The sequence below is a fragment of the Perca flavescens genome, chromosome 10 (genome assembly GCF_004354835.1).
Source record: "Perca flavescens isolate YP-PL-M2 chromosome 10, PFLA_1.0, whole genome shotgun sequence".
NCBI lineage: Eukaryota > Metazoa > Chordata > Actinopteri > Perciformes > Percidae > Perca > Perca flavescens.
Genome location: NC_041340.1, coordinates 16,486,794 through 16,512,847, shown reverse-complemented (window position 1 = coordinate 16,512,847; position 26,054 = coordinate 16,486,794). Strand labels below are relative to the sequence as shown.

At 39.9% G+C, this 26,054-nt stretch overlaps 5 protein-coding genes and 2 non-coding genes across 14 annotated transcripts in view; 3 read left to right on the top strand and 4 right to left on the bottom strand.

The window, feature by feature from the left end:
* The window catches only part of macrod1 (mono-ADP ribosylhydrolase 1), a 100,523-nt gene extending 99,120 nt beyond the window's left edge, over positions 1 to 1,403 (bottom strand). For both annotated transcript variants that reach the window (XM_028588884.1, XM_028588882.1), the window contains exon 1: positions 811 to 1,403. In XM_028588884.1, coding sequence (XP_028444685.1) covers positions 811 to 1,231 — 421 coding nt within the window. In that variant the 5' untranslated portion in view covers positions 1,232 to 1,403. The remainder of the gene's footprint in view (positions 1 to 810) is intronic.
* A 4,685-nt stretch (positions 1,404 to 6,088) lies between these two features.
* fermt3b (FERM domain containing kindlin 3b) lies at positions 6,089 to 21,489 on the top strand. 2 transcript variants are annotated; one of them, XM_028590281.1, is made up of 15 exons: positions 6,089 to 6,177; positions 7,410 to 7,540; positions 9,123 to 9,356; positions 10,461 to 10,577; positions 12,790 to 12,958; positions 14,115 to 14,217; positions 14,336 to 14,443; positions 16,324 to 16,458; positions 17,104 to 17,150; positions 17,345 to 17,469; positions 18,280 to 18,386; positions 18,688 to 18,909; positions 19,195 to 19,319; positions 19,708 to 19,849; positions 20,319 to 21,489. In XM_028590281.1, the coding sequence occupies exons 2-15, from the start codon at positions 7,417 to 7,419 to the stop codon at positions 20,496 to 20,498; spliced, it is 1,938 nt and encodes a 645-aa protein (XP_028446082.1). In that variant the 5' UTR covers positions 6,089 to 6,177; positions 7,410 to 7,416; the 3' UTR covers positions 20,499 to 21,489. The 2 variants fall into 2 exon arrangements, with proteins under 2 accessions (XP_028446082.1, XP_028446080.1); XM_028590279.1 differs by having other exon boundaries at positions 6,095 to 6,259.
* On the bottom strand, positions 8,933 to 9,004 carry trnaw-cca (transfer RNA tryptophan (anticodon CCA)). Its single transcript has one exon. It is a non-coding gene; the product is annotated as a tRNA-Trp (tRNA).
* On the bottom strand, positions 13,805 to 13,876 carry trnaw-cca (transfer RNA tryptophan (anticodon CCA)). The gene has a single exon. It is a non-coding gene; the product is annotated as a tRNA-Trp (tRNA).
* Positions 20,534 to 24,850, bottom strand: trpt1 (tRNA phosphotransferase 1). Of its 2 annotated transcripts, XM_028590285.1 has the most exons (7): positions 24,560 to 24,847; positions 24,260 to 24,341; positions 23,200 to 23,369; positions 22,287 to 22,464; positions 22,110 to 22,166; positions 21,890 to 22,000; positions 20,534 to 21,792 (listed from the first exon to the last, which is right to left on the bottom strand). In XM_028590285.1, exons 1-7 carry the CDS (start codon positions 24,608 to 24,610, stop codon positions 21,770 to 21,772), a joined length of 672 nt encoding a protein of 223 aa, XP_028446086.1. In that variant the 5' UTR covers positions 24,611 to 24,847; the 3' UTR covers positions 20,534 to 21,769. The 2 variants fall into 2 exon arrangements, with proteins under 2 accessions (XP_028446086.1, XP_028446087.1); XM_028590286.1 differs by lacking the exon at positions 22,110 to 22,166 and having other exon boundaries at positions 24,560 to 24,850.
* Positions 22,592 to 26,054, top strand: part of LOC114563417 (seipin-like) — a 17,093-nt gene continuing 13,630 nt past the window's right edge. For both annotated transcript variants that reach the window (XM_028590284.1, XM_028590282.1), the window contains exon 1: positions 22,592 to 22,602. The gene's annotated coding sequence lies outside the window, so the exon portion shown is untranslated. The remainder of the gene's footprint in view (positions 22,603 to 26,054) is intronic.
* zbtb3 (zinc finger and BTB domain containing 3) overlaps positions 24,784 to 26,054 on the top strand; it is a 5,879-nt gene continuing 4,608 nt past the window's right edge. For 2 of the 4 annotated variants that reach the window (XM_028590278.1, XM_028590275.1), the window contains exons 1-2: positions 24,784 to 24,929; positions 25,256 to 25,384. The gene's annotated coding sequence lies outside the window, so the exon portion shown is untranslated. Of the gene's footprint in view, positions 24,930 to 25,255; positions 25,399 to 26,054 lie in introns of all 4 variants that reach the window. The other 2 variants (XM_028590276.1, XM_028590277.1) reach the window with 2 other exon arrangements.

Sequence of the window (26,054 nt, the reverse complement as noted above, 5' to 3'; positions counted from 1 at the left end):
AACACTTAGATTCCTACATAAAACCTAACGCATGAAGATTATAGTACCCTAGAAGGACTAATGGTCTTTGTACAGCTTTTGCACTTAAATTCCAGTTTGCTTAAGTACAGATTTACTTTATGAAGACAAGCAAAATACTGCAAAACATTTCATAAGCTTACATATCATGGATGGTACTTTACTTTAGGGCTGAAGCGTTAAGTCACCAGTGATTTCTGATTAATCGCATGACTCATTTTTTAGAAAGAAGAAAAAACAAATATTTGCAAGTTGCAGTTTCTTAAACTCAACTAATTTGCTTGCTTTTCTCCATTGCATATTATTATCAAATTAATAGTTTTTTAATCAAAAGATCATCTTGGGCTAGATACGAATTTAAAATGACCATTGTGCAACCCAAATGCATTTATATAATTTCTTTGTACTGACTTACATTGTGTTTTATATATTGAATTTATAGTGTATTATATAACTCTACTTTGATATTACAGAAGACAAAATTCTACAACCAATTTTACTCTTTCAGGTCTAATGTTTGTATGGACTTGCTGCTTTGCTGTGATAATTGTTTGGTATCATCAATTTTAAGAGCATATAGGGTAGCTAGTTTTTATTATTTTAGGGTAGCTAGTTTTTATTCTTTTGTCTCAGGTAGGCTACATTATCCTCAGCCAAAAACAGCTGGACAGGTGTTTTAGTCATGTGCAGACAGCACACACGTTTCTCTTTAGTTTGATGACAAAGCACACTACATGAAGCCATTGCAAAAAATAAATTTTAATCCTTTCGGCCTTGGTTGAACAGTCTCACCCTTGGTCTTCTTCCAGTCTCCCTCAGCGGAGTTCAGTTGAACTTTGCGGTCCATGGCGGTAACTGTTCCGGTGTGGAGGGAATGGACCAAAGCGACTGTGCTCATTCCGAGGGCGGTACCGAGGGCTACCTTGCCTAGCCAACCTCTCATCCCCCGGGGTGAGGAGGAGGAGGCGTTCCCCTGGCTGGACTTTAAAAGTGCTGCTGTCGATGTTGAAAACTTCTCAGCTCGGAGGGCAGCGTTAATATGGCCGCGGGCAGGACTTGTTGCTGTCTTTCCTCCCAGCCGGAGGCTTCCAGGAGTTAAAATGTGTTTGAACTTGACACCGGCTCCCTGGAAGTCAGCGCGGACACGGGACAGAGGGCCAGTGCACAGTGGGGCTCTGATATATGAAAATAGAGCTGATATTTGCAGTGCCATGCTGAGTGACGCCGAGAGGGCTAACGGTTCGTGTTACTACAGCTTCACGGGGATCAGTGTCAGCCACACCGTGTGGTTAGGTTTCGTTTTCGGTACGAACACTGAGTGATGATACACGTCGGTTATATACTGTCTATGGTTATTTCTCATGTGCCATTTTTGTTGTGGAAGTTTCACATGTGGAATGTACCATTTACAAGGGTTGCCAGTTGGCTGTCGCTAAACAACACACACAACGTGTCAATAAGCATTAGTGCGGTATCCAGGCCTGTATTTACGGATTCATATTATTATTATCAGTGAAAAGGGTATGCTACAACGTGACCAGCGCTGCCCTACTATAAATCTAACACTGGATGTCAACCCCCGATAAAGATGACATGAGAAAGCCGGAGCCAACAACCACACGCCTCCTTCAAGACCGTTTGAAATATTGGAATTACAAGATGAGGGTAGGCTACTGGCCGACCAAACCATGGGACCAAACAAGCAAATACTAGCTAGTAAACTAAAAAACTAAAGTAAGCAGGACGTGGCGGAATTAATATCACCGATTCTACAAAAGTTGCTCGGCTCGTAATATTTTTACGAGACCAGATACACTGAGTATTGACACTTGATTTAACATACGTATCACGTAATTCAATTTTGTTTTGTGTAGTTTTCATATACCACGTATGTCTTTGTACAGACTGTTTTTGCCATAGACAGTATTTATGCCCAATAACGACACCCAAAGGAAAATTTCGCCTCTTTGCGGAAACTGAAACATTTGGTCATGTTTCTAGAATTATTTTCCCCAAATCAAACCAGTAAGCAAATTAATATGTGATTACATCAATATAATCTGGATTAGTAATATTGTTAGGCTATTATTATAATCAGGCCTACCAAAATGCTGTCTATTTTAGAAGGAAAGATGAAGATGAAGATTAAGATGAAGTTATTCGCTCAGAAACTTCAACAGGAGTTTGAGTGCCTGACCTCTACCGTTGACAACCTGGGCAGAACCTGCATTCTGTCGGGTCCTCTGCCAACGATCAGGCGTGGAAATGAATGCTTCATTAGACTGTTCAGCCTGCATCAATGGCTTCCAAATTTCTGTACAGCGACAGGCCTGGCCTATATTAGTAATTTTGACACATTTTGGTCGAGACCACAGCTGACTGGCTACATCCTAACAGAAAAGGGTCTAGACAGTTAATCTCCAATTTCACTAATTGTATTGCTGCCAATCTTCTATTTAGATTAGACTGACTAGCAACATGTCAAAGTAAAGGCCCTTTAACCAGCCCACATTCCCCACCCTTGACATTTTGGCCCCCACTCTTTGCTGTGTACTCTCCCATAAGCTCTCCTTCTTCCAGAAATAATTCTGTTAGCCCACAGACTAGCTATATCATTCCAGTTGGAATCATTAATAGACCACACAAAGTGGTCAATCTGCAACATAATAAGCACTCAACTGCAAACATAGTCAATTTAACACCCACTCCCTGTCAGCCACAGTCTGTCCTAACAAATGAGGCAGATAATTCCTTTAACACACCAACAATAGCCCTACTGAACGTCAGGTCTTTAGCAGGGAAAATCATTTTTAATCAATGATTTTATTATCAAACACAATCTTGATTTTATGTTTTTAACTGAAACCTGGTTAGACCAAAATAACAGCTGTTTCTTTATTACAGAACCACTAGTGCTGCTGTTCTTATCGAGTCGGCTCCCCCCAACTTCAGTTTTAAGAGCGAGAATAGAGTGAATAAGAAAGGAGGTGGTGTCGCCATTTTGTTCAAAGACTCGTTTCAGTGTACACAACTATCGTATGGAAATTTTGCTTCTTTTAAATATGTGGGTCTTCAGCTAAGGTCCTCCCCTCGAGCTATATTTCTAAATATCTACAGACCACCTAAATACTGTGCAGCTTTCTTTGATAACTTTACTGAACTGCTGCTTACTATCTGTATTGACTTTGACTGTGTGATTATTGCTGGTGATTTCAACATTCATGTTGACAACCCTCAGGACAGAGGGACCAAGGAACTGTATTGTGTTTTTGAGAACTATGGACTGACTCAGCATGTGACACAGCCCACACACAATAAGGGGCACAATCTGGACTTGATTATCTCTAAGGGTCTAAACATTTCCAAGGTTGTGGTGACTGATGTTGCTCTCTCTGATCATTCCTGTGTTGTCTTTAACGGCATTATCTCTGTGCACAAAAGACATACATCACTGAAAACACCAGTGAATCATTCATTCAGCTTTTTTCCTCCACACCTGCCATTTCTGGGGCCTCAATCACTGAGCTTGTGGATAAATTCAATTGTAAAATTACAACTGTTATTGATGCCATTGCCCCCACTAGGGTCAAAGCTGTCTCTAGTAAAAAAAAGATCTCCATGGAGGAATGTCCAACTTGTAAGATCTGGAAAAAGAGCGTGTCGAAAATCTGAACGCAGGTGGCGAAAAACTAATCTCCAGGTCCATTATGACGCCTATAAAGAGAGACTTCGCATTTATAATTTGAAACTAAGGAATGCAAGGCAGTCGTTCTTTTCTGACATTATTGCTAAAAACAATAATTATTCACGTGCATTGTTTACTACTGTTGATAGGTTGACAAACCCTCCCGTACCAGTAGCATCTGAACTTTTATCCACCAAGTCCTGCAATGACTTCACCATCTTCTTCAGTGAAAAAATTCAGAAAATTAGACAGTCAGTGCCTCCATATCAGGTACAGGAAAAACAAATTCCAATATGACACAATTTCTAATGATTAACCAAAATAACCTGGATGACATTATACAACATCTGAAAACCTCCTCTTGTTGCCTTGACATTTTACCAAGCGGCTTTTTCAAAAATGTTTCAAATTGTTTGGCTTCAGATCTTTTACAGATTATAAACATGTCTCTTTGCGCAGGTATCTTCCCACAGGCCCTGAAAACGGCAGTCATCAAGCCACTCTTAAAAAAGAACAATCTAGATACGTCACTAATGGATAACTATAGACCAATATCAAACCTTCCGTTTTTCAACAACTCAACCTTTTATTGTCCCTAAACAGTATTTTTTATGCCTTCCAGTCAGGTTTTCGACCACACCACAGCACTGAGATGGCTCTTGTCAAAGTCTTATATGACATCCACTTAAACACAGATAGTGGCAAAACTACATTCTTAGTATTACTCGATCTCAGTGCTGCATTTGACACGGTCAACCACGACATATTACTAAACCGATTTGAAAACTGGGTCGGCCTTTCTGGCTCAGTATTAAAGTGGTTTGAATCCTATTTAAAGAATAGAAACTACTGTGTGTCTATAGGTTATTATGCATCTAAGCACACAAGTATGACGTGTGGAGTTCCCCAAGGCTCCATCCTGGGGCCTCTTCTGTTTAATATCTACATGCTTCCACTAGCTAAGATTATGGAAAACAACAAAATAAGTTATTACAGTTATGCGGATGACACACACATTTACATAACCTTGTTGCCTGGGGACTACAGTCCAATACAAGAACTGGCTAGGTGCATTGAGCAAACTAACGACTGGATGTGCCACAATTTTCTTAAATTAAACAAAGAAAAAAATGAGGTGATTATTTTCGGAGCAAAAGATGAATGATTAAAAGTCAGCGCTCATCTTAAATCAACAATGTTAAAAACAACAGACAAAGCTAGAAATCTTGGTGTAATTATGGACTCTGACCTGAATTTTAACAGCCACATGAAGACAATAACAAAGTCTGCCTATTATCACCTTAAAAATATATCAAGGGTTAAAGGACTTATGTGTCAACAGGATTTGAAAAATCTTCAGTAGACTTGACTACTGTAACGGTGTCTTTACAGGTCTCCCTAAAAAATCTATTAGACAGCTGCAGATGATTCAAAACGTTGCTGCTCGAGTCCTCACTAAGACCAAGAAAGTGGATCACATCACTCCAGTACTGAAGTCTTTACACTGGCTTTCCGTGCCTCAAAGAATTGATTTCAAAGTACTTCTGCTGGTTTATAAATCACTAAACAGTTTAGGGCCAAAATACATTTCGGATCTGCTTGTAAATTATGAACCACCCAGACCTCTCAGATCATCTAGGACAAGTCTGCTTTCTGTCCCCAGAATCAGAACCAAAAAGGGGGAAGCAGCGTTCAGTTCTTATGCTCCACATATCTGGAACAAACTTCCAGATAACTGTAGGTCCGCAACAACTCTCAGCTCTTTTAAATCAAGGCTGAAGACCTATCTTTTTGACGTTGCCTTTTTTTAATTCATTGTACTGCACTGTGAATTGTATTCCTGTATTCTGTGTGTTTTTAATTTTGTTTTAATTTCTAACTGCATTTTAATGTTTTATGTAAAGCACTTTGAATTGCACTGTTGCTGAAATGTGCTATATAAATAAAATTGCCTTGCCTTGCCTCTATGTTAAACATTTGCCTATTTATTCTTTACTTTGCACATCAACAAAAGCTGCTAGGCTACTAAAATTTTGGATCCATAACCCACACCATAAAACTATATTGCTGATTATGCAACAAACGAAATATGATCACTAATCAATCTATTGTAGGCCTATGTGTGCTTGTAATTCTCAAGAAAAGGGAGACAAAAGACAAAGAGACAAAGGGAGGAGAGCAAAAATGTGTGTTGTCTGTCCATTTAATATCTAATATCAAGCCTCCCACATATGCTATATATGAACACACACACACACACACACACACACACACGAACATTGCCTTTGTGCATCACACAGCCTGTCAGTCAAAACTTGAGCTCTTTTCACATTTCCGCCTGGCGGAAACTGACAAAAAAAGGAACAAGCCTTTCTTGACAGAAGTGACACAAGCAGCGCAGACACAGCCTCACAAACCACAACCTGCCCAGCCCGCGAGAGGAGAAACTGCTGCACTTTTTCACCGAAAACTTGGTAAACTTCTTCAGAGATCTGACAGAGGCACAAGGGTCCCCCTGTTTCCATTTCTCAAAACCTTGGACAGAGGAGACTGACGGTATTGTCTTTTAAGTGTGTGTGTGTGTGTGTGTGTGTGTGTGTGTGTGTGTGTGTAAGATAGAAAGCAAAAGGACAAAGAGTGTCAAGGCAGCATATATAAATGTGAGGCTTCTGTATTAAATATGAAGATGTGGGGTCATTTATTAGGCCACATCATTCAACAAAATATAATGTAAAAGAAGTGAACTGGTCACAGATCAGAACTTATATTCAGAAACATACAGATAAAGAAAGTTTAGGCCTCAAAAAGAGGTAAGGAGGGTTCCGGGCATGTCATCTAGTCATTGTTATGCCATTGTCTGTGATATTAGATGTTGAAAATACAGATACACACATTTTAACCCTTACATGTAATTTATTTAAGATTGGCTGTCATACACATGCAGTTGGCATTGGATGAACCTCTCCCCTTCGGCGGGTCAGAAAGCGGAAGTGTGTGTCCCTGATCTGTTGATAGTTCAAGTCAGAAACAGGAAGTGCTCATCAAACTGGACATATTGCCTATATTCACCCATCCACTGTGTCTGTTTGTGTATCAGTGTTACTCAGTATCATGTGAGATTAACCCATGAGTTAAAGTATTTTTTCTCATAGTCAATTGACAGGTCCTCTATTTGTCTCTGTCTCATTTAATATCTCCAATATTCTGTAAAACCTGAAGAAGGATTTTTATTATCAAATCTATCAAGTTCTGTCACACATTTTTAAAGTTTATTACAGTTACAGCATTTGCACTGATGTGAAATAATGCAGAAAACATTGATATCTAGTAGAACTGAAATTTTTATACCATATTATAGCCCTGAAAATGTGATGTCTGTTTGTTTTAGAGAGTTCTTAAATGTTTTCTTCAGTCATTTTAACAATGTATTCATGTATCAAAGTGCATCATCTCTAACTTGTGACCTGAAATAATAATGGCTAAAACACTTCATTATTAAAAGCTTATGTGATTAAAAATCACATAAGCTTATTAAAATTGTAACATATAATAAATCATCTAAAGAGCATTTGTTGAGCAGCTTTCCATAACAAGTGGTTATTAGTTTTACAATGTTACTAAAACTATCATTTCTTTTATTCTTTTACTGTCTCCCATGTTTGCCTTTCTTGCTTTTTTCTCATTTCTGTCTACTCTGCAATGCCAGACCTCGTATGGCGGCGTGGGATCTGTCAGTCACAGTGGAGGACCTGGGGTCTGATGCGCCACCTGTCACCATCAGCGTGGACTCTGGCCTCCACGTCGGAGGGGTCATCCTCAAGCTGGTGGAAAAGACACGTGGGTCACTGTCTGTCTGTATGTCTGTCCGTCTGTGTTTGTCTCAGTTTTTCTCTCGGTCTCAGTATATCGTCTAAAAAAAGTTACATCATTTGCATTGACACGCAAGAATTCACACATGTATAAATAACACTTTAACAGGATTTCATGATACATCCTGCATGCATTAAATCATCATAACCATGCATCATTTACGTAACATAAAAACTCCTCTGTTTGCTCAGAATATGCTTTTAATTATTAAGTGTGCGTTTTTACGTTTTTATACCAAGCAATAACCAGCTTCAGCATGTGCCTAAATACAGCAACCATTGTGTCCTGTCCTGTCTTTATGCATACAGGTTATAAACTCGGAATTGTTCATGGTTTAAAGATTTAAAAAAGCAAAAACTACTTAAAAATACATCTAACAGATATTAAAAATGTTTATTTACTTATATATCAAACTATTTATCTTTTTTTTTTGATAGTATTTTGCCAGTTGTAATTAGGGGTGGGGGAAAAAATCGATACAGCATAGTATCGCAATATTTTCCGTGGCAATACTGTATCGATACACAGACGCCAAGTATCAATCTTTTATTATATATGTGTGTTGGTCAGTTTGTCTGCTTGACAATCCCATTTTGCAGCAATACAATTAAAGTGAGATGAACAAACAGAGAATTGTATCTTTTTAGATAAAACAGATTTGACAAATTTGAAGTTGGGAAAAAGGTAATGAATTGCAATATATCGCAGAATATTGCAATATGTTTAAAATTGCAATAATATCGTATTGTGATATATTCCCACCCCTAGTTGTAATATTCAAATATTTCATCGTATAGTAAATATTCCCAGTTCCTGCGGGGTGAAAATCTCCATAATTTGATACAAGCCTAAACGGAGTAGAAACGAAACATTGACAATGACGTGATTTGAACACGCAACCTTCTGATCTTGAGTTAGACGCGCTACCGTTGCACCAAAGAGTCCGAGAAATATGTAATTAAAAAAATGAAAAGATTGCCGTTGAAGGGGGTATATTGATTGCATTTTTTCAGTAGAGAATGATTTCACACCGCTACTCATCAAACCAAACGCTGGTGGTGTTGAATTGATCAAATAAAATCATATAACCTGGAGGTGCCTCCACATATTCTGTAGGCCTATTTAACAAGTGTAGAAATAGAAAATAAGACTGGTTTAACAGGCAGTCAGACTACAGTTCGGCTTAACGTTTGTGTCAGGTAACAGGTGTCAGGTGCCGATATCTGCATGCACCTCGCGAGAGCGCACACAGCGTAAAGCAAAAATCAGATATTGTAATGATTTCAACGTACGGTTTAAAAACTAGATATAATTAAAAGACAAAGATGTAAGAAGGCTGCTCATCGAAAAAAAATAGGTTGACCCTGACGTGATTTGAACACGCAACCTTCTGATCTGGAGTCAGACGCGCTACCGTTGCGCCACAGAGTCTGAAAGATAATGTGGGAAACTGTTGACTATGTTATTATGGGTGGGAGAGGTATATTGATGACAGTTCTGGTTGTGGAATCATTTCTTTGTACATGTGTTTTGTGTCTGTCCTCTGCAGAGATAAAGCGTGATTGGTCGGACCATGCGCTGTGGTGGGAGCAGAAGCAGCGGTGGCTGCTGCGAACAGCCTGGACTCTGGACAAATATGGCATCCACGCCGACGCCCGGCTGGTCTTCATGCCTCAACACAAGCCCCTAAAGCTGGGTCTGCCCAACGGCATTACTCTGAGGCTCCGAGCCTGCTTCTCCAGCTCCGTCTTCCAGACGGTGATGGGCATTTGCAGAATGCTGAGTGAGTCTCCTTTTTTCGTTCTTTCTTTCTTCCTGCCTTCTTTCGTTTCCTTCATTTATTTAATATTCAACATTAGGCTACTTTATTTCTCCCTAGGGAAATTTGTCTTGGGCATAGTCTAAAGGCTGCCACATAAAAATACATTAAATTAGTGTTCCCCATAATGTAAAAAAAACATACTTTTGCTGATTTAATGAATTAAGTTAATTAAACAATGCCTGTCCAGGCCGTGCCCAATCTCACAATGTAAATAAAACATAACTTGTGTAAATTGATTTAAACTAATATTTCTAGTTTTCAGTTTAATGGCCACTTTAGAGGTCTTGAGGTGAAAAAACTTTATTATTTAAACCTTGTGTTGTCTTCCTGTCAACCTTTTATTTCGACGTTTCGAGGCCTTTTTCAGTTTGTTTTTGCTTTTTTCCAACATTTTAAATTGTTAAATTTTTCTTCTACACATTTTCAGCTATTATTTTTAAGTCCCATATTTTCTGATATAAAACAAAAATTGAAAACGGGTCAATGTGACCTGAAGTCAACACAAGGGTTAAAGTGCTTGTAAGGATTCCTGTCAGTTTGATTGATTGTCCAGTCATTTCATTGTCTTGTAATTCAGAGGCCATTTTTTAAGTTCTTGAGGTGAGAAAATCTCCAGCATGTGATGAAAAGTTGCACCACAGTGTCTACACTACATTGACAGCAAGTCAACTGATCAGCCAAACACTCATGCAAGAAATATAGTGCATCTATTTTTCTGTTTGTCAGTGAAATTGAAATTTGGTGACCTCATGTATATTCAGCATAGTTGTCCTCCACCAACTTCAACCTGAGTTCTACTCATCCAGAGTTAAATATACTAAGGTGATCTGGAATTAGACATTCTACCATTGCACCACACTGTCTGATGCGCAGTTGTAAAAGGTCCACTCATTCACTTTAAACAACTTTTAAATGCATGCTGTGGTGTTGTCGGTTGTCCTGTGTCTCAGCTCAGCTGTCCCCCTCTACATATTTATTTCTGTCAGTGTTATAGCTGAGACATAGTCAGTTTGTTAAATAAAGCTAATTACTTTTGCAACCATTTCCTCTCTGTAACCTACACAGATATCCGTCACCCCGAGGAGCTCTCGCTCCTTCAGCCCGTAGAGGAGAAAAAGAAGAAGAAAGATAAAAACTCGGCTGAGGAGATCTACGACCTGACCGAGGTGCCCCTCTCCTCGGGTACACTCATCACACTTCATCCACACTTCAGGCCGACATGTTTTATAACCAGTGGCTTAAAGGTGCTCTAAGTGATGTCACGTGTTTTGTAGGCTACAACATTTTTTGTCACATACAGCAAACATCTCCTCACTATCCGCTAGCTGAATGTCCCCTGAACACACTGTAAAAAAACACAGTCTCTGTAGACATCCCAGGCTCCACAAACGGCAACAAAAACAAACTGCGCCAACCTGCACCACCAAACATAACAAACAGAGTTCCAGCCAATAACCGACAAGAAGGATTTTAGGGTGGCGGTTGTGGGGTTCAGAGCCGTATATTAGAGAGAGTTTGGCAAACTAGGGAATTGAATGTTCTGAGCTATCCCGTTATGCGATTGGTTCCGAGGTGGTCACGTGTTTCGTGGACTCCATGTTGGATACCAACATTCATCTGATTCCCATTGACATAATGCAGGGAATAGTGGAAAAATGTAATAAATTATTTAAAAAAATGACATAAATCACTGAAAAAATGAAAAGACTGTTGCGCGTTTGGCTGCAACAACTACTCATTTTTGTGTGAGGTAAATGTAAATTTCTCTCTTCGACTTATAACAAATTACATAGGACAAATATAGTAATACCATCGTGTACCATGCTGTCAAAAAAGTTCTAACACTGCTTTAGAAATGAATAAAGTTTGAAGTTAGCCATGCCTTATGCTAGCACTCCACTCCATGTACCTAAATCCTTAGAAATGCTTGTGCTCTTGCCATAGACTTGAATTTAAGTTAGTCTGACTTCAATTGTCATCTGTAACTCAGATGTAATATACTGTGACCACGCAAGGCATGTTATTTATGTTGATTTGGATCACCAAATATTATTAATACATAACTTTGCTTTGGTTACTACTAAGTTATTATTGCTAGCATGATAATGTTATTGTCCTGTACTACTGCAATTTACACCTGACCAAAACACACTTTTTACCCGTATGCTGTCGGTCGCATTATCATTGTCTTATTGTGTAATTTGTCAAAAGACTGTGAGTAACTTTGTTAAGAGTTCAATTGCTAGTCATGATGTTTTTGGAAGTAGAGAAATTGTGTGTTTGTAGCGCAGGTAATGTCATGATTCAGAGAATTGCAGGACCCAAATGCAGAGACAGCCAGGCAGTGGTGAGCTTGAGGATTTAATAACAATATAAAGATATACAACCAAATGAGTCCTCTAGACAGCAGGCAAAAATAATTCAAAAATGTGGAGGAAGCCAAAAGAACAGGAATACCAAAAAACTGGAACACAGAGACAACAGGGTAGACTCCACACACAAACATTCAAAACAGAACCAATAATCTAACACTAGACAAGCTCAACACAGAGACTAAATACAAGAGGTAACGAGGTGAAACAAGGAACAGGTGACACGAGGAATCAGGAACAGGTGAAACACACCAGGGTAGGGCAGACAATCACAAAGGCGGGAAAACACACGGCAGGAAGTAAATCAAGATATGACAAGGGAGAAAACAGACAGACAGAAACTGAAACATACACAACCACGACAAGTAAGTTACTGAATGCCTTTCTGTATTTGGCCTGTCTTGCTCCCCTGACGTGGTCACTCACTACAATGGGCATTTTTTAGAGGCCCATTTACGATATAGAAGGCAAATATACACTGGAATATTTCCGTAAGGGCCTTTTACATATTGACAAATGTTGATAATAACATGTATGTGCCTGTTTATGGTGAAAATAAGCAATTTATTTCAAGATAGCATATTTGCCCCATATAGGGTTACACTGTAGAGTCATCTGAAGATGGTATCCAATATGGCGCCCGTGATTTGAGTTGGCCAAACTCTATCTAATGGGGAGGGGACGGGATGAGGAGGAGGGAGGGGCGAGCTAGCTTCGTTTTGTTTGACAATACTTCGAACGTCAACAAGAGGTAACGTCACCCAACATCGCATAGAGCACCTTTAAGACTTTGAGAGTAGAAGACTTCCAATCCTTGATGGAAATCCTTGGTCCTAGATGAAATGTTTTATTTACTGGCAAACATTTTACCAGTTTATTGTCAAAAATCTCACACAACAGCAATTTTCTTAAGCAGCTGTTGTTCATTTTGAAGCGGAAAGTGAGCCATTATATTAGTCAGACTCTTTTCCCGACAGCAACAAAGTGACCTCACTGTAACCCTCTATACACTTCCTTTGCAGCATCCCGGCCCTGTCTGTATAATGGCATGCCGGCTCACTTTGCGGACTCCCCTCAGATGGAGGCCATCTACAAAATGCTGTCTGTCACCCAGCCTCCGCCCGCCCCCGAGGTCATAGCCAAGCAGTACCGCGCAGCCAGTGTGGTGGACAAGGCCCACATCCACGGCAGGTACGACTTCACACACATCGGTATGGTGAACTCTTCATTTATGTCAAGACCAACAACAGTCTATGGATATTTAAAAACATAAGTACTCCTGTGGTCACCCACAGAGTAAAGACCTAAATCTCTTTTACCTCCAAGCATCTTTTTTTCTATTCCTCCTACTTTGCTTCTTTCCTTCTTATGTTGCGCCACAGCGTCTGCATTACAGTGCCAACAAACCAAACACCAGTGAAAGGGGATGAATTGATACTTGTTTTCTTTCCTTGCACTAGAAATTGAAACTGGACTGTTGTCTTATGTTTGTACTGTACTCCTCATCCTTGGACAAATTCTCAATAAGCAATATCAACAGGTCTGTTCAAAACAAACACTAGACATGATCCTGACGTGATTTGAACATGCAACTTCCTGATCTGGAGTCAGACGCGCTACCGTTGTGCCACAGAGCCTAAAGTCAACATCTCCAAACTGATCAGAAGATTGTAGGGGCCAGTACATTCAAGTTCTTGAGGTGAAAAAATAGTTATAGTTATTTCATTTTCAAATAGATAGTAAGTGTTTCAGTTTAATTGCTAGTCCAGTCATTTCATTGTCCTGTAATTCAGAGGCCATTTTTCAGTTCTTGAGGGGTAAAAATCTCCAGCCTTTGATAAAAAGAATACAACCCTATCCTGTCTGACCAATGTGACCATCATCTATAAAACAGAGCTAGCGAAAAAGAAACATCATGCCAGACCTATCTCTACAGGACTGTGGAGTAAGGATCTTTATATACATGGGAGCAACATACTGAATATGTCTATAATCTAGAAATGCACGTCTTGTGTTATTACCAGACCGCAGAAATATTGACCCTGACGTGATTTGAACACGCAACCTTCTGATCTGGAGTCAGACGCGCTACCGTTGCGCCACAGAGTCTGTTATGTTACCTTTGAGTCAATTGATCAACCAACTAACCAAACACTAGTATGAGGGGGTGACTTGATCATCAGTTACAGTAAATCACCAGTTAAATAAATTGTGCCAGGCGTGTGGCATTTAGCTAATTAAACTCATCCTCATCCATTGACTTATTATGGCAGTTCTCTTTTTTGAAAACCCAATAAAACATTTTAAAGTATACATATATTCATATATTATTCTCTTTCCCTCTCAGGTGGTTGGACTCATCCCGATGTCTCCTGCAGCAGGGCATCCAAGAAAATAGCAGACTCTGGCTGCGCTTCAAATACTTTGCTTTCTATGATATGGAACCCAAGGTGTGTGTGTGTGTGTGTGTGTGTGTGTGTGTGTGTGTGCGTGTGCGCGCGTGTGTGTGTTTATTTGGCATTGCATTCCTTTCTTGATCTGACCCTTTTTTTTTTTCTGGCTGTACAGTATGATGTTGTGCGTCTGACCCAGCTGTATGAGCAGGCGCGCTGGGCGATCCTGCTGGAGGACATTGACTGCACCGAGGAGGAGATGATGCTGTTTGGAGCTCTACAGGTAGAAAACACTGCTGCTTAACTGGAACTATGTCTGTCAGCTGGGGTGGAAACATAAAAAAAAAAAAAAGAAGCTAAATCTAAAAATACAGTATAGGAAGTGGGCATTTCCCTTATGAAACTCTTTAAATTACAGGAATTAAAATGTTCCCATATTTACTGTATATGAAAATATTGTGAAATATTTTTTTATTTTAAATTTAGTTTGACATGTTAAATATAACAATGTTTCTTTTAATACACTTTTTATGAGTCCAATAAATGCATTTCTGGGTTGGAAACTCTCTGCTTGTCTAACTCACTTGCATTAAAAATAGTTGTTGACAAACCAAATGTCAATAAACATCCAAAGTATTTTTTATTAACTAGTTAATATTTTTTAATTAACTAAATGTTGCTTAATCTGAACCACATTATTTGATTAATGAATACAGGAACACTTACAACTTGAGCCTCGTAATTGTGTTTGACTTAAACATGAAAACTAGATGTTTGATGAGACCTGTAGGCAAACTATCAAATCAACTGTATGATATTTACTGTATATAGGCCTACTATACATATATTAGAAAACCAGATGAAATAAGTCTCCCACTAAGTCACTTTTGGAAAAAGAGTTCAAGCTAATCTTCCTTTTAGTCTTAATTTGCTCAATTTGCGTGGCCGGGTAGCTTGTTTGGTAGAGCAGGTGCACAAATGTGGAGGTTTACTCCTCGACGCAGCGGACGCGGGTTCGGCTCTGACCATCAGCCCTTTGCTGCATATCTTTCCCCCTCCCTCTCCACTTTCATGTCTTCATCTGTCCTGTACTATGCAGAGCTGTATAGTAAGGAAGTAGAACTACTTCACTACTGTATTAAAAAGCTATATCTGTATTCTACTGGAGTGTAGAATACGATGAGTTTAATACTTTTACTCCGATACATTTTGTATGTGCTGCATCGTTACTCGTTACTGTTGTGAATGCCTCACGCTACGGAGACTGTGTAGGTTAGTGTGTGTGTACGTTAGTTACGCAATTTACGCAAGACATCCCAGAGATCGTGTCCTGTTTCTTTTCATTACTGTTGCCCGTTCAGAAGTCAGAGAAGATGTAAGTTTGTACTCTTTCGATTTAGTTATTGTTGCAGCAGATGAAGCTATTCCTGAGTTGTTTCAGTCTGCAGTGAGTCCTGAATGTTAACCGTTTGACCCTGTGATGCTGATCTGATCCGATCAGAATGATCTGATTTTGCTAGCTTTAACTTTCTTGCGTCAATATAAACAGACTTTCCTGTACATTACACATTTTATTTCAGTATTTGTTAATAAGTGATTAATATCCCACTGTTATATACAGATAATAGTAGTTATAACAGCTGTGACATTAATGTACCTTTTGGGGTTTATTTAAGAAACTTCCTTCCTATCCAGCAATGTGCAGCTTGTGACTGCCTTAATACCAAGTAAAAAGTTGAACTCCAACAATATGATATTCAAAATTTGACTGCTTTCTACATAACACAATACTTGTACTTTTAGTACTTGAGCAGTACATTTTAAAATAAACTACTTGCAATACTTAAGTACAAAAAATTATGAATACTTTAGTACTTCCACTTAAGTGGGGTGCTTAAAGAGCACTTCAACTTCTACTCAAGTCACTTTTTTGATAGAGCACTTGTACTTTTACTCAAGTATGGGTCTCTAGTACTTTATACACCTCTGGTCCTGTGGAAATAAAGGCTTAAAAAGCACACAAAATAATCTTTAATTTGCTTTTGAGTATCTAGATGATACAACTAGCAATCACTCACACAATTTGAATTTTTTTATCCTTTAACATCCAGTTACATGTTTAAAAGTTTGTCACCCTCCTCTCTTACACTCAAACTCTTGTAGTATCACATAAGTAAGGTGTCTCAGTCGGAGCCCCAGATGCTGAGCTCCAGTGCAGCCATGGACGACCTGGAGACCGCCCTGCAGTCCCTGGAGGTCAAGATGGAGGGAGAGAGCAGCTCCGCGTCCGAGATGCTGGTCAGACATATTTGATGTACTCTGTCATACTGTAACTTCACCTTAATCCTGACAGAAGGAGCAGACACTGATTAAAAAAAAAAAAAAAAAACTTGTTAAAAACTCAACTGCAATTGCATCTTTCAAGCCGCCTACACATGGTAAGCGATTTGCTCTCCGCGCACCGCTAGGTAGCGCGGAGAGCAAAGCGCAGCGCAGGTATTGGGTATTCGTCATCAAGGGTGACAAGGAAGCTATTTCCCGTTGCTAGGTAACGACAGCTGTTATTTCATTGGTTGCTCTTTCAAAAGTTGAAATAATTTGAACTCTGAGCACAGTGCAAAGCAGCAAATCCGAGCGCTTGGTCGGCACCGCTCTCTCCATACGAAATCATGGAACGGGCAGCGCAACCCAGTTTTGCCGCCTATCATGTGTAGGCGGCTTCAAGATCTCATTATTTGAGTAATAATTTAAGTTATTGATGTAATGATTTTGACAGATTATAACTTGTTTTAGGACCGTAACTCTTCTACAATCAACACTTTTTGAAACGTGTCAAAACAGGCAGGAGTCGAAGTTAATCCACACAATAAACAATAGCCTACTAAGAAGGCAAGAGAAGAGTATTCTTTAATCCATTAAAAAACATATTTGTCTTTCATCCAGGAAAACATGACTGCACCAGAACTCAACGACTATCTAAAGATATTCAGGTGAGATTCATTTTCCAAACACTCATCGGTATCGGCATATACAACAGGTGTTTGCCGCTTCTGTCTTAGATGTGATGCACTGAGTTAAAACAGTGCACCAGTTTCCTAAAAAGAACTAAAACATATAGTTGTATTTTTTGCATTTTCTAACTAATGTGAGTATACAACATGAGCAATGGGATTGTATATTTCAGGCCAAAGCGAATGACTCTGAAGGGATATAAGCAGTACTGGTTCAAGTTCCAGGATACCTCCATTTCTTATTTCAAGAGCAAAGAGGAGAGCATCGGAGAGCCCATTCAACAGATTAACCTCAAAGGTACTTTTTATATTATTGTATTTTTCATTATTAGGTTTGTTTTCTGCCATGTCACCAATAATGCATAATCAGTTATCAATAAGTATGTACAAATTAGTAAATTCAAAATTGGGCTTGTGAGATGGCTAGAGTTGCAGCATTTTAAAAGACGTCATACAAACGGTTTGCCAAATTTTATGCCTACACTAGAAAATGGGGAAAGTACTTACACTTTCTGGAGGACTCCTAGAAAGCTATGTGCCAGGAGAAGCGTATACTATGTGCTTATGGTTTTATTTTTACATGTTTATTTGGTTTACAGTTTATTGTCAATTTGATTATTACTTTATTATATTGTCTTGAATGTTATGAGTACTTTGTCATCTTTTCTAAAATGTTGTTTAAGTGAGGGGTGATGTCGAGTGTGGGAGGGTTTAGGGGGGAGAGGGGATCATGTTCATGCTGTAAAGTGTATGTTTTGTATGTTGTTTCAAAAAACAAATAAAAAATAAAAAATGTAATGTAAAAAAAAAAAGTATGTGAGAATTAGTGGCCGATGAAGTAGCAGTCATAGTTTAGCAACCTGTTTTATTATTCACCTGTGTAACATCACTTAGAAATGACCACATGCTACAGTGTAATGTCATGCTTACAAGAAAATATGGTAAAAAGTGAAAGTCCTGCTCTCAAGTCTGTTTACCTCTCTTTCCTGTCTGTGAGAAGTTAATGGGGTCACTGATAATCCTAGATCACTATCAACCACTCCAGGGCTCTGTCTAACCCATAAATGCCAAATGTCAGTATTGGGTTTGATATTTATCTTGCACACAGGGTGTGAGGTGGCGCCAGACGTTAACGTGACAGCACAGAAGTTCCTAATCAGACTCCTGATACCAGCGCCTGAGGGCATGAACGAGGTCTATCTGCGCTGTGAAAATGTGAGACCACACAAGCACGCACACACACACGCACGCATGCAAGCACGCACGCACGCACACGTACACACACGTCTATATCTTGTTGCTGTTTCCAACTGGTATTAAAACTACGTCTTCAATGATCTGATCACAAGTGGACAGCTCTATATACGTGTATTCCCACCTGGCAGGTCAGGACGGATTTATAATACCAGGAGGAAATGGGGTCTCACTAATTCACCTCTCTAACCAAAAACTCATCAATCTCTCTCACTCTCACTCTTTCTCTCTCTGCTCTGTGTGGTTGTCTCTCGCCCTGCAGGAGCAGCAGTATGCTCAGTGGATGGCTGGGTGTCGACTGGCCTCCAAAGGCAAGAGTCTGGCCGACAGCAGTTTCCAGAGTGAGATCCAGAGCATCCGCTCCTTCCTGGCTATGCAAAAGACCAGCTCCGGTACCCATGGCAACGCACCTGCCAACGACGAAAGCCTCAATACTCACAGTCTGGTGTCGCCACGCTACCATAAGAAGTACAAAGCCAAACAGGTAGGCTACAGAAGAGGTGGAACGGGCACAAAAAACAATAATTATAGTGAATGTGATGGTCTCATGTTATTGTAGGCAGCTAGCAGAATACAGAACTATTGGATCACACCGATCTCTCATTTATTAATCATATACATTACATGACATTAAGCAGTGGGCCAAATCAACAACTAATTGAACTTAATCATTTTTTTCTGGACAGTAGTACAGTTATTTTTGCACAATTATTATTGAATTATTATATATGATTCCATCTGACCTTTTACCCTGTGCTTGCTCTTCCAGCTGACCCCTCGTATCCTGGATGCATACCAGAACGTGGCTCAGCTCTCACTGACAGATGCGGTGATGCGCTTCCTGCAGATCTGGCAAGCCCTGCCCGATTTTGGACTCTCATATGTCGTTGTCAGGTTAAGTTTAAAGTTGAATTTGAAGTTTTTAGAATTCATAGAATGCCAGTTAGCATAAATTTAGGACCATCACAGAGAGATTCCGGTTAAAAGTTAAACCATCCACAGGCATAAATTAAGATTTTAAATTCCTCTCAACAAATTGTAGCTGTGATAGTCACTAGGGCTAAGTCCCTATCTCCTAGACACAATTCTGCAGATGAATTGCTGGCATAAAGCTGCTTTGAGAAACATTAATGTTAATATGATTGTGAAAAAACACAAAAAAAGTACTAGCCGACCAGCAGGCATTCAAGTCAATGTCACAAAGTTTAGGAGGATTAAAGATTGATTCTGTCTCAGCAATATGTTTTAGAGAAGAGAAGCTGAAGATGTTTTTGCCCAACAGGTTTAAGGGCAGTCGTAAAGACGAGGTACTGGGCATTGGTCCCAACCGTCTGATCCGTATCGACCTGGCCGTGGGCGATGTGGTGAAGACCTGGCGTTACAACAACATGAAGCAATGGAATGTCAACTGGGACATACGACAGGTGACAATAATCCACCTTCTGTCTGAGAGAGCAGTCTGCAAGATCTCAAAATTTTGTTTCTAGGAATATGTGGTTCTGAATTATCCAAAGAGACCTTACAAAAGTTTCTTTAGCTCTTTTTAACTAAATGTTTCCCATGAGTTTTTCTGCTGATTATAGGATCTGAAATATTATCTAAAAGCTATTTGTCATAACTTACCCCAAGGTAAGAAACCAAAAAATTGAGCATGACCTCCATATATCCATATATCACAAAATAGAGTCAAAAAGTGAAGCACCTCATTAACACTACCCATAAAGAGTTAGTTATTACAGTGCAGAGCTTAAGTTTTAAAGTTACCTTAATATAAATGTATTTTGTCAATGATTTCACAAGTGCAACATTTTTTCACAGGCAAAATTCATCTTTCATCTTTAAGGAATCTCATATGTGTGTTTCTTTTACTTTGTGTGTTTCTGACTCCTCCAGGTGGCTATTGAGTTTGAAGGCAACATCAACATTGCTTTTGCCTGCGTGACTGCTGACTGCAAAATCGTTCATGAGTTTATTGGAGGCTACATTTTCATGTCGACGCGCAGTCGTGCGAAGAGCGACACTCTCAATGAGGAGCTTTTCCACAAGCTGACCGGCGGCCACGACGCTCTCTAAGACTAAAACACACAAACACAGAGAAGAGGGGAAACCATGTGGAATTGGATTTTATGGCGCAATCAGGCAAACACAACAACAACAAAATAAGATATTCTGTGTAAATGTGTTACAACCCGCCTCGTCAGTCCATCCAAGTTTTTACACAGCCTTTGTCTCTCACACACAGACACAGACACACACACAGACACACACAGACACACAGACACACAGACACACAGACACACACACACAGAGAGAGTTCAATACCCTGGTGGTCCTCATACTGACTTCCCCTTTACTTCATAATGGACTGCTACTTGTCCATACTGCTGGACATCTGGTCCAGGATCAGCAAGCTTGACACTCAAACTCATGGCAATGCAAAATCAACAGTTGCATCAGCCAGAAGCAACTTTCCTGTTACGCCTCACAGTATCCAGACTTCCTGTCGATTCGGATAGAAAGCCTTGCTTTGTCCAGAGCTGCAGTCTCATTGTTAGCAGCCACAAGATCAACAGCAATGAGTAGAAAAACACATGTAAACACAAACAAACTTATGAATAACAACAAACATTTATTAAAATAAATACAGCAATTTCCTTTTAATTCTCTGTTGTCTTCACTCCTTATGTCCGTGACATATGGTGGGATTTCTGTTGTTGTTTTTTCACACAGGAAGCTTCTAACGTTTATCTCCCCTCACATGCTGTGTGTGTGTGTGTGTGTGTGTGTGTGTCCATATCTTACAAGAAACAGTTACAGAAGTCAGTTAACTAAAACCACAGTGTCTGTATCCTCTGCTTTCCCATACTCAGTCAAGTGACTCCCCACACATACAATATGTCTAGGCCCGGCTGCCAGCAGCCAGTGTGTCTGTTTGTGACCAGGGTTATATATTTTACAACTGCGTGGTGAAATTATCTTGGTAGTTAATGTGTGCTTTAGTTTATTTATCACTTACAATGGAGAAGACAAAGCCTCTATACTTGCAAATAAAAAGTGACATTTGCCAGCATAAGTTGAATTAATTGTCATATAAGAGTAAAGTATGCTTCCCTAAAGCCGTCCTGATCCTTTCAATGACACGGAAATGAAAAGTCTACCAATTTAGTCTCATTTAGGATGATTTCTGAATGGATACTCCTATTGCTAACCACAATCACCTCACAAGGATGCTCCTGCCAAAGTGTTACCAAGGGAACTAGACTAAGCATCAACCAACCACGGCTTGCTAGCACAGAGTCAGATGTTTCCTGCTATGACCAATGACAGAACAGTATTCTCTGGTGCTACTGCAGTGGTAGGATGCTCCCTGAAACACAGGACAAAAGTGACTTCAGCGAAGTAAACGGCAATCCAAGTTTTTAAAGAATATTAATTGAATGAATCCATGTAATAGTTTTTCTTACTTGTGGGTCTCAGTCTTAAGGCTCGGCTGAAGTATTTAGGGAGAAGTTTTCCCTCTGCGTCGCCTGCTGTCAGCAACACGCCATTATCTGACCAGAAGAACTCAATACCATCTGTATAGAAAGACACATAAAACACATGTACAGTAAGAGTGATTCTTGCCTAAACATATGTAGACTCAATCAAGTGTATTGGGTAGCAGTCACTAGTGGCTGAGCATACCAGCGAGAGCTTTGGGGACATCAATATACACGGCTAGATCACAGTCTTTCCTCATGCCTGGTGGGGAAATTAATGACACTGTAGAACCTGTGTCCAAATGTTCAGTTGACTTCTCTCTGTCACACACACACACACACACACACACACACACACACACACACACACACGTCAGTTTACCGCTGATGACGGCTTTCTCCCCTAGCAGGCCTGGTGCCAGGTGGATGTGTGTCCTCCTCATGCGGCTCAGGCCCTGCTGCTGGATGGCGCTCCAGTTGCGGAGGTAGGAGCCATGAACGGCCTCAGCAGGGCAGTCTGGAGAACCAGCTATGACCGGTTTCAGCTCCAAATCCATCACCTGACCACAGCGATGCAAGCAGTATTAACACCTCATATAAAATAAGGACCAGATTAAGTTCTACAGTAATACACAGAAAATAACTAACCTGCCTGATAAGGAAAATCTGAGTGGAAAGATAATTTTGTTGCTAAACTAGTAATAAAATGTAAATACTATCAGAGCCAATGAGGGTTTTATACATCTCATGTTCTGCTGACATGTCAATCTTTGCAAAACGAGGAGAAACTGATCAAATTAAGTAAACCTAATCAAAGTTGAGGATGCATTCTAGCACCAGAGTTGGTGCTATTCTCCAATACCTGTTTGTACCTTCACCTAACACTGATTTTAGAGGATTGAAATGATATTTTCCTTTTAGACTGATTGTCAGAGGACTAACAGCATCTGTCATCTGAAAATTAGATTTACATTTATATTTTGAAGGTGTAAATTCTTTTATTACATTTGTATGTACTCGGTGGAACAATATGGGAGTGTGAGCTGTTGTGGGATCTCCCAGAATTAATTTTCTATCTGAAGAAAGTAAATTGAAGTTGTTCAAATTGAAGTTACTTTCTTCAGATGGAAAATGAACTCTGGGAGATCCCACAACAGCTCAAACACACTCCCATGTTGTGACTGGATGTTTCTATCTAAAAGCAATTTTGGTGTAAAATGAATATACAGCATCTACGCAGGGGGATAATACATCCTGGCATGCTGGTTTGCTTATGAAATTAAACTTCCCCATACCTGTACTGAATGGCCCTGACTGGCTCGAATCTGCAGGCGTCCATCCTCTGGGTGGGGAAGAAGCTTAAAGCGCTGCTTGTCATTTGTGGCCACGACTCTTTCGACATCTTCCAATGAGTATGAGAGGAACTGCGGGTGAGCCAGGAGTTCCTCCACAAACATGAAGCCATCTATGAGGATCAGAGTTGAATATGGTCACATTTCCACATTTTTTTGCTCTGCACGCTACATTGGATTACGTTGACAGTCTGCAAGCATTTTTTTTAAACTGAGAGAATAAATGTAAATGGACTGTTCTTATATAGCGCTTTTCTAGTCTCAACAACTACTCAAAGCGCTTTAACATAGTACAGGAACCATTCACCATTCACACACATTCACACACTGTGGCCGAGGCTGCCGTACAAGGTGCCACCTGCTCATCAGATAAACATTCACACACATTTACACTCCGATGCACAGCATCGGGGGCAACTCGGGGTTCAGTGTCTTGCCCAAGGACACTTCGACATGGGACTGCTGCAGATCCAACCACCAACCTTCCGATTGGCAGGCAACCGCTCTACCACTGAGCCACAGCCGCCCCAATACAGATGTATTGTATGTACAGTTGGTTTTGTAGGAGCCCACAAAGGACAGCCATTATCACCTTGGTTTTATAAGGTTATTTGACTATGGTTCTTAATCCAAATGGATCCTAAATGTAAAGCATTTGTAAAACACCTGTTAAGTGGGCAAACATGGTTTATTAATTAAAATGAAGCAGTCTAATACACAATAAAAACGGTATGTATGCAAGAATAACTAATATATAATAATAACATTTTAAGGTATATGTTCAGTATTCCCTTCCGTTATATTGGTTGGTACATGGCTGAGCGAAAGATAACCCCAAAACAAAGATGATCATAGGATCAAAGGATCTGTTGAAATGCTCTATAATAAAATGGAAGAAAAAAAAATCTTAGGTCCATACTTGCTGTTAAAATTGTGCCAGAAACTGTGACAGTATGAGTGAAGGGACACTTGTGTTACCTGGACCAGATTGTAAGTAGCTCACCTGAACCCATGTGAAGACCCATCTGGTTGGCTCCATGGCGAAGAGCATAAGACATGGATTTAGACAGACGGACATCTCTGTCCTGGTAAGAGAGAAGGCATCACTCATACACACACTCAAATTCAGCTCTAATTATAGCTTCGGTTTAAATATAGAACAGACTTTACCATACATAGCCTACTGTAACGATTCACACTGCCTGCCATTATAGTCAATTGTCAGAAATCAGTCTCTGACCTGTTTAAGAGATGGGGCAATATCAAAATGTATAGGATTTTATATTTTAAAAAGAAATCTCACTTCTCCACCACGATTTCCTCTCCTTCCTCTCCCTCCTCTGCCACTGTCCATTTAAATGCAGGCAGCTCAGGAATTCAAATCATGATTTGAAGCTGCTGGATATTCCGCTACAAATTGTAGCCTACTGATTTTAATTCAGCGAAACGTCACACAAGATCACACTTGTGGTCAGTGGTAAACTTCTTATTACTGTCTATGGTAAACTCTAAACTGCTGCAAGCAAACGTTTAGCTTCCCACTTCCTGTTTATTCGCCTATTCGCTTGTAGGTGGCGCTGTGGCGGGCGGGCGGAGCTTCGGTGTCCCCGGCACTACAGAAGAAAAGCTGCATTTTGTCCTGGAAGAAAACATCACTCAGACAGCAGCTGCAGGTAAGAAAATATTCATCTTATTCACGAAAAATATGAGGTATCGCAACTCGGAATGTGTGCTGACCATTTCACGGTAACTCACAACCCACGGCGTCGATATAACGTTATCCAAACAAAAACTGCGGTTACTGGCGCTCCTGGTGCCTGAGCTAGCTAGCTAACTAATGTTAGCATAGTTGAGCTGGAGCTGCTGGTTTTCTGCATGTTTTTCTTGCTGGATAATCTCGACATTTGGGACAATTTGGGTTTTCTCTTATAAATCATGCTGTTTGCCATATGTGTTTTTCTCACTTGGCGTGCCATTGGCTGTCTTCTTTGTGTAATAGTGTTGAGACGAGACCAAGCTGCCAGTGGACTGAAGACTTAGGGCAGGAGGTCACCATGGAAACGTAACGTTAGCACAGATACGTTAACTGATGTGATGACATGACTCTGAAGTGTCAGTAGTAGTGACAGTAAGTTACTTTCAGTAAGTGTCCTGCTTCAAAAATAATAATAATGTTGACATGTTTTTAATATTACAACCTGTGCCCTAAAATCGTTTTTTCTTTTTAGTTGTTATATGTTGATGTTATTCCTATTTACTATTAACTAACTATAACTAGCTAGTTCTCCCAAAACAGAAAAGGGGGTTTAAGGTGCGTTCTAGGGTGTCCTTCCAGTGGAGAAAACACAATGCAGCGCCATATAGACTGCGCTAGAAAACTGTCTGCAGGCTAGTGCCCTACTACATGCAGCTGGTGGTCGTTTCTTTTACTACATTGACTCTCGTTTATGACCTGTGTGCAGCTCTCGAGGATGTTCACGCATGTACCCCATAATATTAGAATAGGTACCCAGTAGTTAAAAATTCTCTTTAAATTCCCTATCAAATGCCAGATTGTTATCCAGTAAATTATACGGTACCCCGGCCCATAATAATCAACTTCAACTTTGTTGTCCCAGAGGGGAACACCCAGAGACGTATATAATAATAAAATACATCAATACATCAAGTGACAATGGGAAACCTAGAGTATGCCATTGCTAAAACCATTATCACCAGCTCTGAGTATTTAAATGGGAAACTTATCGTCAATCATAATAGGGAGAAAAAAAGCAACTATAACCAAAACTGTGGGAAAA

Bases quoted from the DNA above. Each gene is read 5' to 3' on its own strand.
- fermt3b (XM_028590281.1), top strand. From the start codon at position 7,417: ATGGCGGCGTGGGATCTGTCAGTCACAGTGGAGGACCTGGGGTCTGAT. The intron at 10,578-12,789 runs GTACACTCATCA...CTTCCTTTGCAG, and splicing joins CGAGGTGCCCCTCTCCTCGG to CATCCCGGCCCTGTCTGTAT. The intron at 14,218-14,335 runs GTGTGTGTGTGT...CTGGCTGTACAG, and splicing joins TCTATGATATGGAACCCAAG to TATGATGTTGTGCGTCTGAC.
- trpt1 (XM_028590285.1), bottom strand. From the start codon at position 24,610: ATGGACAGTGGCAGAGGAGGGAGAGGAAGGAGAGGAAATCGTGGTGGA. The intron at 23,370-24,259 runs GTGAGCTACTTA...TGATCCTCATAG, and splicing joins GGGTCTTCACATGGGTTCAG to ATGGCTTCATGTTTGTGGAG. The intron at 22,167-22,286 runs GTAAACTGACGT...TTTCCCCACCAG, and splicing joins GGAGAAAGCCGTCATCAGCG to GCATGAGGAAAGACTGTGAT.